This window comes from Physeter macrocephalus, chromosome 10, assembly GCF_002837175.3.
Source record: "Physeter macrocephalus isolate SW-GA chromosome 10, ASM283717v5, whole genome shotgun sequence".
NCBI classification, from domain to species: domain Eukaryota; kingdom Metazoa; phylum Chordata; class Mammalia; order Artiodactyla; family Physeteridae; genus Physeter; species Physeter macrocephalus.
The window spans coordinates 16066373-16078393 of record NC_041223.1 but is presented as its reverse complement, the minus strand read 5'-3'; the positions used below and the strand labels follow the sequence as shown (position 1 = coordinate 16078393).

At 45.6% G+C, this 12021-nt stretch overlaps 2 protein-coding genes across 3 annotated transcripts in view; both read right to left on the bottom strand.

Moving 5' to 3' along the window:
• LRP11 (LDL receptor related protein 11) overlaps positions 1 to 600 on the bottom strand; it is a 46285-nt gene extending 45685 nt beyond the window's left edge. Inside the window, exon 1 of the mRNA XM_028494330.2 lies at positions 453 to 600. Within this exon, the coding sequence (XP_028350131.2) occupies positions 453 to 600 (148 nt within the window). The remainder of the gene's footprint in view (positions 1 to 452) is intronic.
• LOC102981188 (transcriptional adapter 2-alpha-like) lies at positions 240 to 5721 on the bottom strand. Of its 2 annotated transcripts, XR_008618331.1 has the most exons (4): positions 4556 to 5721; positions 3940 to 3983; positions 2352 to 2418; positions 1737 to 1810 (listed from the first exon to the last, which is right to left on the bottom strand). XR_008618331.1 is itself a non-coding variant. In XM_024122689.3 (3 exons), the coding sequence occupies exons 1-3, from the start codon at positions 5581 to 5583 to the stop codon at positions 1668 to 1670; spliced, it is 1215 nt and encodes a 404-aa protein (XP_023978457.1). In that variant the 5' UTR covers positions 5584 to 5721; the 3' UTR covers positions 240 to 1667. The 2 variants fall into 2 exon arrangements, 1 of the variants encoding a protein (XP_023978457.1); XM_024122689.3 differs by lacking the exon at positions 2352 to 2418 and having other exon boundaries at positions 240 to 1810.
• Between the last annotated feature and the right edge of the window lie 6300 nt (positions 5722 to 12021).

The following is a 12021-nucleotide window of genomic DNA, read 5'->3' as shown; positions in this document are numbered from 1 at the left end:
TTGTATTCTAAATAGGCTCCTGGGACCAATCTCACCATCTGACAGAGCTCCTTTTCTTTTTCATTCAACTTCTCGGTGCCAGGGAGGCCAGTGAGGTTCAAGGGCGGTACACTTCGTCTACCTGAATTCGAAGTCATTGGTACGGAAGGACTCAGGCCAGAATCAATGTCAGCCTGCCGGCGGAGCCACTGCTGGCAGGCGCTACTGTCCTGGATGCAAGACACGGCAAATTTAATAAACATTAACATCTGTCATTCTCATAATTTAATCCAGCAGGTATAGCCAAAATAAAATTTAAAGAGTGACATCAACCTCCAACTATTTATAGGAGCTGCTGGTGGCTAGATCACATTCCAGTTTGTCTTTTCTTTGGAGAGAATACTCTCTAAAGACAGACAGAAAAAGGCAGAGTGTGATGCCGGGAGAGCTCCAGCACCTGTCGGCTGGCTCACCTGGGTTTGTCAGGGATACAAGTCTGTGTCCTGAGGAGCGGTGTGGAGTAGAGGCCCGGCACCTTCCAGCTCGGCCGGTCAGGGAGGAGCCACAGGGCACCGTGCGGGTGGGGCTGCTGATACTTGGGTTCCCAAGTATGAATCGCATTATTTTTAGTATCGGCGTTAAATCTTTAGTCCCTGATTTTGTGATTACACTTCCTACTTTGGAGGGAGAAGAGATATAGAGACCTTGCTAAGAGGTCACTTTAACTGCTAAAAATCTAGAAACCTGGCTCGATTCCAGTTCACCTGCCATTATCCAGAAATGAACAGCCTGAGGTTACCACTTTGTGGGTAAGGATAAAAACTGCTTGAAACTCCAGGCCATTCCACCCTTGATTCAGAATGGCAATACTTCTTCAGCAATACCTGGATAAAACATACACCTCCTTCTACTCCCAAACTAATCTTTACTGTTCCTACTGGGTAAAATAAAAGACTAATACTAGCGCCTACTCCAAGACTTTTCCTTACTGTCTGACCTGAATTACTGATACGGAGTGGCAGATGAAGACACTGATCTTGGGAACCGTAAAAGGAGCACACGAGGAACAAAAGAGGATCCTCTCTTGGAATGGACTTGAGAGCTGCGGCACATTCTTTTGAAAACGCTTGATGATGACCCTTTTGAGGCTGCATTTAAAGTTTAGAAACGGCCAAACGTAATATGAAGAAGACACATCCGGTGATTATAGTGTAAAAGAAAAGTAGGTCATGGCTTTTTTTAATCAAAATTAATGTGTGATTATACATGATGATGAATTCCTCTTTTATGCTTATACACATACTATGGAGACAATTCAAAAATCTTTTAAGTGATGGTCATATTGTTGGAATAACAGGAGAACTTCTGAAAATGCCCACCCTAATAGGAAATAATCATTTTCATATACCAGTTATTTTAAGTTTGAAAAAAATTAAATTCATTGACATAAAGCACAGTACAGTATCTGGTACATGGTAAATGCTCAATAAATGATAGTTGCTATTATTTAGATTTACATCTCGTATGTTCTCTCAGGAGATGAATGGTGGCTGGGTGATAAGGAGAGGAGTCCTTGAGACCGGCTGAGGTCAGCTCTTTAGCAGCTAGACCTCCGGGATGGACTAGAGCTGTACATGCACGTGTGTGACGTGAACAGAGCAAAACGGGTTTGATCCTGTAACATGTTTTTAATGACAACTCAGTGAATAACCAGCCCCTACTCTCTTTCTTCTAACCAGCTCCCCTTCTTTCGTTACCTCCTTTTCTTTTTCATTCAACTTCTCGGTGCCAGGGAGGCCAGTGAGGTTCAGGGGCGGTGCACTCCGTCTACCTACAGATACAGACAGAAAAAGGCATATACTTCCTAAGAGTGACAGTCCCTCAGGTGTAAAGTGTATAACAAAGTTCACCACAGTCAGGCCAGTTAGGTACAAGATTACTACACATAGCTGTATATACACACCTCAGGCCTCAGTTTATCTGGCAACACAGGTACCCCAATGTTCACTTGAAAATAAAAACGGTAAGCCATGTGCCCTCTGCTCTGATAAAACACACACATAATCACACATACCTCAGTGTCAAATACGGCTATTATTCCTAAACCAGTAGGAGATTCTAAAATCTACAACCCAGATGTCGTTCAGTTAAGAAAGGTCATACGCTGCCTGCCTTGACAGCTGAGGAATGGAAATAACAACGCTGTGCGAGACATCTCCTAACCCTTGCCACTCTGCCAGCAGTGCAAGGCAAACATGGTAATTAACCACGTACCATTCGCCTTGAGATCAAAGGCAGAGTGTTAGGCCAGCAAAAGGCCCTTATTTATTACACGAGGGAATATCTGTTCCTTCCAAAGTAGCCCTGTTTACCTGAAAGATCTGCACAGAGGAACGAGCCACTATATGGCAAAGTAGAGGCTGAGGTGAACTCACATACCTGAGAAAGAAACCCAAGCATGAGGTCACTGCCCAGGATAGGAAGCCTGATGTGCAAAACCTTTTGGTTTTGTTTTGAATGTATACTTGAATGAATGGACTGTGTTAAACAAAAGAAAATGCAGAATAACACGTTACATTTCATGGGGGTTGCCGTTTAGGTGGCGGAGAGAAAGGGGATGGACTGCTGCAGCCTGCTGTACTACAAAACAGACTTCTCTGTAATATCAACAAAGGGGATGAGGACTTCACCATAACCGACAGGCCCAGCCGTACCCTAAATGCTCAAAAAGGGAGACTACAATCATTCGGTGCCTCACCAAAGTTCCCAGAGGCTGGGCTACGATCAGGGATCCAGGCTTCCAACTCTGCACTACTTTAGGGGCAACTCAGAGCATGAAGAGGAGCAAGGGGTCGCCTCAACCTAAACACAGGGGGTGAGGAAGGCAAATGCCCGCCTAGGACGCAGCGAAGAGCAAGTGCGAATGGTTCAGAAAACACAAATACCAAAGGAGCTCGGTCACGTCCATTCATTCATTTTAATTAGTCAATATTAAGTTATTTGTATTTCTGTATTTAGATTGCGGAGGGGTTGGATGTAAGAAATTTAAAAACTTGGATTTAACTGTCTTGGCTATTCCATAAAAGACACTCTTTTCTCCTTTAAATATTAAGAAATTATTACTTGAAACAAAGGAATAAATGAAAAAAAATTATCATCCATAAAGTCGCCTTTTCTGAGCCCTGTCTAGATCCTGAATCTGAGAGATTGTGAATGGGATTACAAGGTCTGTTGTTCCAAGCTTCCAAAAAGTGGTAAAACTGCAAGTGGGTCATCTTTTTGCCAAGTCCAATCTGTAATCAGTGGAGCAGTCTGCATGTTCTGACCAGGGGAAGTGGCTAATCTACCATATGGAGCAGGGGTGAATGATAACCAAGAAAACGGGCAAAAAACACCGTGATCTTGGACCAGAGTTCTACAACTAATACCACCCCAAACTACCATTCACTGATTACCAAGAACCAAGGATTACCAGATAGCATATGGCTTAATCTTGCTCTGTAAACTAACCTCAAAAGACGAAATACCCAAAGAGATAAGAAATAGAAATAACTTAAGTCTCCAACTTATAAAGAAAGTCTTGCTTTTCTGGCAAGTAACATGCTTCTTTGCTCATATAGGATACAAAGCCTCTAATTATCCCCTATGAGACAAATCTCAAAGTTTGTGGTAGACAGCGTCATAGTAAACTAACTGCCCATGAACATTGGTAAAATAGAGAAAACACCTGTCTGGAGTTCTTTCTTCCCCTGTCTTTGTACTCCAAACCTGAGGAAAGTCCTGTTTGGCCATGAATACTCTAAAAACTTGCTTATGTTTATAAATTGGGATAACACTTAATTACCATTCCTCTGCCTAAGCACCCAGCTCCCACACAGGCTGAAGGGATTGCTGGGTTACCGTAATTCCTAGAATGAAAACTTCACAATCAAGACCTGCTCCAGCCTAAAAAATAATTACCTGAATTCGAAGTCATTGGTACGGAAGGACTCAGGCCAGAATCACTACAAAGAAGAAGAGGAATTTAAACTTATATCACATCAAAGAAAGCCATTTCCAAAAGCCCATGTGAGACTGGGTGACACTTATCAGGTCAGTTACTTTGAAGAGAAGTAATGAGACAGACTGTATTATGTTTTACAGGATATCCCAACTGTACTACCTAGGAAAGGAAATCTGTTCCAGAGAAGGAAATTGCTTGGATTTGTTAAGAAGAGTTCTTGGCCTGGCACATCACAAAGACCATTCATGGGGAAAGGATAGGAACATAATTCTTCAATGAAAATCATACCAATAGATACAGAGGGAGAAAGAAAGCATGGGGAGGGAATTTACTAATTTAAAAAAATAAGGTCAAAGTAGCAAAGTAGGATTCTAGGAGGCCAGTTATGCTTCTCAAAACTGTCAGTATGGTACTGTTTCTGAGACAGCCTGCTAAAATTTTCTGAATTCTTCTAGTCACCCAATTATTACTGCCCTGCCATGTAGGACAGGGTGCCCACAGAATTCTCTGAAAATACAGGTAAAGGCCAAATCCTCCAAGAGGTTGCTCCTTCCCCCTGGACTAATTCCTCACATGTCAGCCTGCCGGCGGAGCCACTGCTGGCAGGCGCTACTGTCCTGGATGTACTGGAGAACCTCCGAGAGCATAGTGCGTTTGAGGCGTTCCTCTTCTCGAGTCTTCTTGAGGTGATCATAGGTTCTGGCACTACAAAAATTGGTAATGCCTGCTGTCCTGTATTCCTGGAGCCTCTTGATTTCCCTTCGGAGTTCGAATTCCAATGCATGGCTTTCAATGAACTTGTCATGTTCCACCGGCCCCACTATCCTTGCAAATCGCCTCATTGTTTCATAAAGGTCTTGGACTTCCTTGGGATACCGCCGTTCCATTAACTGAAACTTTCTAAGGTTGATTAATCCATGGTCTCTTATAATTTTTTTTCGCCTTTGTCTCTCCTTTAACCTGGAATGATAGATATCTACTACAGCCATCTTCAGAGCGTGTAAAATGTCCGAGTCATCTTCAACAAAATCAATGTCTCTCAAGTCCCATTCTGCATAATTGTCAAACTCCTCAATGAAATCTGCTCGAGCTGGCATGTATCCTGCCATGTCCCGAGAAAGCAAGGAGTCAAAGGTAGGTCGGGGAGGGTCATCTGTAGAGTGAAATGGAATGGCTGTGTCAGCAGTTTTTGCCTCCTCTGCTTGCTTCAGGTTTAGCAGGGTGGATGCAAATAGAGGGTTATTGATGAAATGCTTCATGTAGTGCTTCTCACACTCCTCCTTGGTCTTGGTGCACATTTGATTGGCTACATCCTGCCAATTTCCAAAGCCACAGTCCATCACAGCTTCTAAAAGGGCCATTTCTTCTTGAGCAGTCCAGCTGGGGTCAAGAACAGGAAAATCTGAGGTCATTATTTCGTAAGTATGATCACTTTGATGTTTCTTGTACTCAAATCCTCGAGTGAAACACTGTAAGCACAGGAAAAAAGGAGGTGGCCCACATTCAGCACACTTGATATAAGGCTCCATGAGGTAGGAGGAGCAGCCTCGGCAAGGTGGCTTATCAGAGGGATCATTGCTAAAGGAACTCAAACGGTCCATTCCCCAGTTGGCAAAGACTGCTGCTTTGATCTTCCTCAATGTAGGGCTCCTTCAAGGAGATTTCAGAATTGGCCAACACAGACACCAAAGCTGACGACCCCCCCTCACTTCGTTCCCCTCCTCCGCGCCGAGAAAACGCCAGCGGCGCGCGCGCCCTGGGCTTGCGTCCCTTTAGCCTATTTTAAAAGCTGAACTATTTGTTTGCTTAAATAGCTCTTTCTCCCGATGTCACAATTCCCCCTGGACATGGTTAGAATAGCCAGAATTGAAATTAAATTTTAAACAGACAAGCAAGAGGACAGCAGTGATGATTCCGTTTGCAAGGTCAAGACTGATGACTTCCTTTTGCCAGACTCCTGGAGGTTTTAGTAAATTTTCTGAGTGCACATGAGAAATTAGAATGGGCATGAGGGAGTTTTGCTGGTGAGGATCATTTACCTGATGTGGCCAAGGTAATCCATGGATCATGTTTATTTACAGACTCCTTAGACCGCCCCCAGGGCACGTCCCAGACTGTAGCTAGTTAGCCTATCTTTACTAGCATTAAATGATACCTTGAAGCGATTCAGAAAAACTTTAATCAGTGCATCACTTTTCTGGGAAATAAATATCATGCATGGATTTTATGTGGCACTTATTTCTATCTGGCCTGTGAGCTGCACTCTTCGCTTATGCACCTGCTTCTCTACCAGTAACGCAGAGTGTGTTCATTAGAGTAGCTCACTGCTATGGCAAAGGCCCAAAATGTGTACGGGCTCCACCACTACAGAAGTTCATTCTGTGCTCACATATTAATCCTGGATGGATGAACAGGAAGGAAGGAAGCTTTAGAGAAAGTTCAAGCTTTTATATTATACCAACCTGAGCATATTAATTACTAGGTTGGGACTGGTTAATTGAAAGTGACCAGAAAAACTGCAAATAAACAGAAAAGCTTCTAGTTCTTTCACCTTGAACAAAGACAGGACCAGGCCCACAGGGAAACTTAAGGACAAGGAGAGACAAAAATTGCCACTACCTGTGATTACATTCAAAGATTCCTGCATATTCACTATAATAGTTACACACTCATTCATGACAGCTACTTATTTTAATGTAATACTCATAGACTAGAATCACCTCTTAGTATTATAGTACTAAGCAGTACAGCACACACTAAAAATACCGAAGTTTACTTATGAGGCCAACATTTGTGGAGCTTAAAATGAGATCCAGATATCAAAAAACATGGAGTGCCTCTTTTTTTAAAATTCTAAATCTAGACATCTAGGAAGAACTGGATTTACCCAAAAGGAAAAAATATATAATTGAAGAATACCTATATATTCTAGGTTAGTTTCCTAGGGCTGCTGTAAAAAGAATACCACAGACTGGGTGGCTTGAAACAACAGAAATGTATTCTCTCACAGCTCCAGAGGAGAAGTCCAAAATCAAGAGGCACAGAGCCACAGGCCCTGCGCCATCTGCAGGGAAGTGGCGTTCCGGCCCTCTCCCCAGTGCTGGGATGGCCGCCAAGCCTTGACGTTCGCCGTCCAGCAGCTGTAGCACTTCACCTCTGCCTTCATCATTATCACATGGCTGCCTCACCTGTGTGTCTTGTGTCCTCTCCTCTTCTTATAAGGACACCAGTCACATTAGATTAAGGGTCCAACCAACTCCAGTGTGACCTCATCTTAACTAATTACATCCAAAATGACCCTATTTCTAAATAAGATCACATTCTGAGGTACTGGGGGTTAGGACTTCAACAGATGCCTTGGAGAGGACACAATTCAACCCATAACAACTTATCAATTCACTTTTTTTTTTTTTGGCCTCACCACATGGCTTGCAGGATCTTAGTTCCCCAACCAGGGATCAAACCCGGGCTCCCTGCAGTGGAAGCACAGAGTCCCAACCATTGGACGGCCAGAGAATTCCCTCAATTCACTTTTTAATTGCTATAAGGACCATGTATGAACGAGCATATTTAGCAAAAGACTCTAATATAATACACTTGCAGAAATAGTCCATCTGGGAGGTTTAAATTCTGAAATAGTTTGGTGGAGTTAATGCTGCAGTACCCTGATATTTGTGTGCACTCCGTAGGAAGGAAAGTAGCAGCCCCGAGTGTGCTGCTCCAAGGACAATGATGCTTCAAGGACAAAGGACAACCCTGCCTGAAAAAGGGTCAGCGTTACACCCCCTACCGGACTCTTACTTGCCCTCCCCACCAAGTTGCGATGGTTATGAAATTCCTGAGCCCACCTGGGCGACAGGACCTGTCCCAAATGAGGAAGGGCGTCTGCCCTGTCCCACCCACACCCTATAGAAGGAAGGTATATATGCCTCAACCAATCAGTAAACGAAATTTTCACCGTGGACCATTCCTTTGTTTTCTGATTATAAAAGCTGATCAATAGCACATATGTGGGCTTGACCCTCCCAGACTACTAGGAAGTTGGCCCTCTGTTCTGGCAGCGACCCTTCCCTCTAATAAATTCTGTCTTCTTTACATTCTGCCTTATGTCTGGAAATTCTTTTCCAACCCACGTTCGTACCACGACACCAAGTAGATCACTCTCCAGAGGTTTCCAAAGCATTTACTTGCACGTGAAGGCCGTGAGGCATTTGCAGCTTCACACCATTACTCCACATGTGGTCCTAGCTGTCTTGGGTCCACCCACCCAACAGGCTGCAAAATTTCTTAAAGCAGGGAAGATGTTAACTTCACCCTCCTTGCAACAGCAGTAGTCTCCTGCTCGTTTAACAGTGTGTTAAGTTGTTCCCACATTCTCCGGGAAGCCCTATCATCTATTGACTGGATTCTCTATTTTCACTGATTAGCCCAGTATTACATGAAATCACTCTCTGCTCAGAACACCAGAGTTACGGGCATCCGTCAACATTTCAAGTCTCTTTAAAACATCTCATCTGAAGAATATCCCCTTGGTGAGGCGGGGTTCCTGTTTCGGTTAAGCTCTGCCGGTACTGGCTATGTAATCTGGGGAGATTGCTTAGTGAAAGTGAAACTGTGGGACCCTGGTTCAAATATTGTCATTAATTTCAAGACAACATCCGCAGAGTATTAAACCCACCGTGCAGCCCTTCCAAACACGGGCCCTGCGTGACTGCACAGGTCACAGTTCCTGAGGCCGGTCCTGAGCTCCAGCCCACCACCCGTACCCACCCTCCGCCTCCCCAGAGCTGATTTTCCTTGACCTCTGAGGATCTTCCCAAGCAATACAGCCTCTGAGTTGGTTAGAAGTGCTGACATCAGCACCATTGTGAAACCATGTTTATTCAGGTGCAGGTTTGACACTTACCTTCTTTTGATTCCAGACACACAGGTTCTGAGCAGAGAATCCTGACTCTGAATTCCTGCAAATTCTCACCAGGCACTAATTACCCAGGGACCTGGTGGCACCTCGTCCCCACCAGCAAGACCTTCCCCGACCCGCAGCCCTCAGGGCCCTGGGAAGGGAGTACAGCAGCCCCATTTGCATATTAAATTCATGTACCTTCTTCAGTCCTCCAAGATCTACTCAGGACCCATATGGCCACGTCTTCAATTTTTCAAAAGAATCTCGAAACACAATTTTTTAAATGTCAATTCTCCTAATTTTAAAATGTTGACAACTAAATAAAAGTTTTAGAAAACTGTGCAAGCAACCTGCCCGTGACCATGTCCCCTCCTTAAGGCTGCGCTTTCTCCCCGGACAGTCACCACCGCGTTACAGAGGTGTGAGTGTTAACACTCGTACGCACAGAGCATCGTAGGGTGTATGGGTGCTTCCTCAAAGGCAGAGAAGGCTTTGGAAGGTGCCGTGGTCTCTGACTGGGGCATGAGTGCACAGGACCTTATCAGGTTACAAGCCTGGAGGAGAAGGTGAGGAGGTGAAGCCTGGGGTGTCTTACAGGGCAGGGGAGGCTGGCCTGAGATGAAGCCAGCTGGCCTGGTAGTTGGGGGCCAGTGGTGAGAAGGGTGTGGCCAGTGGAAGAGGGGCAATGAGAGGAGAGGACGAGGAAACTGGAGAGGATGTGGCAGAGGAGAGAGGCCCGTAGGAGGGAGACCACGACACAAGCCCACCACCGCAGAGCGGGCCAGGCTGGTGCCCAGCCTCTTCGGACCACTGCTCACGATAATGGCCTTCTGGCCCGGGTTGATGGATTGTCCTCCTGGAGAAGAGCATTCCCTTCCAGACATTTCCACACGAGACTCATGATTGTGGTTTAGGGGCAGCTGGCTGGACGGCCCCCAGCGTCTCTCCGAGGGCAAGAAGCACAAAGTGCTTTCCTGCCCTGGCAGCCCTGAAGCGGGCAAACGCTTGTAGAATTTGCTCATACTTCTCTTTGTGGGTTTCTGTTTGATGAATTCCACGTTCCCAGGAAGGTTCAGTAACGCAATAGCTCTCGTTGGCTATGGGTGGGGCGGGGGGAGAACCGTGTAAAGCACCTGATTGACATCGTGACTAGGAAAAGGCAGTCGGACACCATTCCATCCCAGAATGTGCTGTGTTACCTGGAGCCGGTCTGAGTGGGCCAGCCCTGGGCAAGGGGGCACGAGAGGGCAGGAGCTGGCGGGGCAAACAGCTGACCCTGCCCTCATAGGCAGGCCTGGAGTTGACCGTGATCCTCAGGAAAGGCCTGAGCTTCCAAAGAGGCCTGAAAGGACCAGAATCATCTGCCGTCCCTTAGGCCCCGGGGGCTCCGCTAAATTGTCAGGATGGCCTGGACCACCGAGCCCACTGTCAATGGGCACTTAGCCAGGTTTGACCTGTTCAGAGCATGTGCATCTGTAGATTAAAACCCTAAGTGCTTTGAGGTGGGCAGTGGCAGGTGTTGCGTGTGTCCCTAAAGTAGGAATTATTGAGAATATCTTTCAAAAAAATCTATCCGTGAGATATGGAGCCAATTGAAAATTTGGCAGCTACAGTGTCTTGCAGATGTAATCAAAGTAGATGAAGTATATTTTCTTGCCTAAATTATCCGGTATGGTTTTGAACACTGAATACATTAAGCGTGTAGATTTTAACTTTCACTTCTCTCTAAATTGTATGGATCCGCAGCAAACATTTGTGAGAGATGACTTGTGTTCTTAAACATTTTACAGGAAACATGTATACACTTAATAGATATTTGCTTCAGTTTTGAGGATTCATCCTTACAGAATTTTACAAATGTTTTCCATACTCCTGACCTGTAAAGCAATGCAGAATTTCCATTAAATAATGAAGTGCCTTAACCGCACCGTTTAGAATGGTAAAGATGGACTTTATCATTGTGCCGGTGTGGAAGAGGGTAGAGAAGGAGGAGGGTAGAGGAAGGAAGATGGGGAGGAGGGGGAAGTGTTCAGCGTCTCAGGCAGGCAGTGTAGATGGCCCCAGACAGCCGGAGGCCCCTTCTGAAACAGACGGGAGTGGGCAAGGCCACCTTTTTTCAAGCCCATGACTGGACTCCAGCTGTGGCTGTCTCCAGGTGTCTTTGGCAAAGAGGTACTCTGTCATGTGGGTAACTGAGGCTCCGTCTTGTGCAAGTTACCTTTGGTGGTTTTACTTGCTCATAAAGGTAAAGGGGTCACCTGTGTCTGGGGCTGGTTTGTTCTGTTGAAGTAGTGAATGACTCACGTTCTCTCCCCCCAGTGAAATGCAGACTTCACCGCCTTCAGCTCTTTCTTCCAGTTGCCAAAAGAAGATCTGGTCTCTTCTGTGATTATGCGTTTGCATCCTTGTCTCAGCATGCCGTCTCTCCTTCTGGGGTTGATGAAGAAACTATTTCACAAGGTGCAAAGTCACGGCATCCCCATCAAAGCCGTGGGGATTCTGGCAGATGGAAGGAGCGTGGAGGTCCAGGTTGCCCTGGGTGTTGGTGGATGCCTCTGAGTCCTGATGGCAGTGGTAATGCACCTGTGAGAAGGGTCAAGGGGACCGGGAGCAGGGAGCAGAGGAGCCTGGGGGGTGAAACAAGTAAGGGGAGCATGTCTTGGGGCCATTCCAGGGGTCCAGGCACAACCAAAGTAGGAAACAGGCAATCTCCCTATGCTGAGCATTTGACCAAACCATGGTGGGTTTTCTTTATACCATTGCCTTTCACTTCAGCCACAGAGTCATACTCTATATATCGCCAAAAATATTATTAGAACTGAAAACATGAGATAGTGGACTCTCAAAGAATCAGGAAAATGAAATTTCATGTGCCATGTATATTGTTTATTGCTGCACAACCAGTTACCTCCAAGCTAGGCGGCTTAAAGCAAATATAAACATTTATCATCTCACATAGATTCTGTAGGTCAGGGCTTGGAGAGCAGCTTGGCTGGGCTGACCCAGCTCCAGTCCCTCATGAGTTAAAGCTGGGGCTGCAGACATCCCAAGGCTTGGCTGAGGATAGAGCATCTCCTTCAAGATGATTCACTCACACGGCTGTCGTTGGTGCCGGCTGTTGGCAGGAGGCCCCATT

Excerpts from the sequence above, each read along its gene's own strand:
- LOC102981188 (XM_024122689.3), bottom strand. The coding sequence starts at position 5,583 with ATGGACCGTTTGAGTTCCTTTAGCAATGATCCCTCTGATAAGCCACCT. Across the intron at positions 3,984-4,555 it reads CTCCGCCGGCAGGCTGACAT|TGATTCTGGCCTGAGTCCTT; the intron begins GTGAGGAATTAG and ends TCTTCTTTGTAG. Across the intron at positions 1,811-3,939 it reads ACCAATGACTTCGAATTCAG|GTAGACGGAGTGCACCGCCC; the intron begins GTAATTATTTTT and ends CTGTATCTGTAG.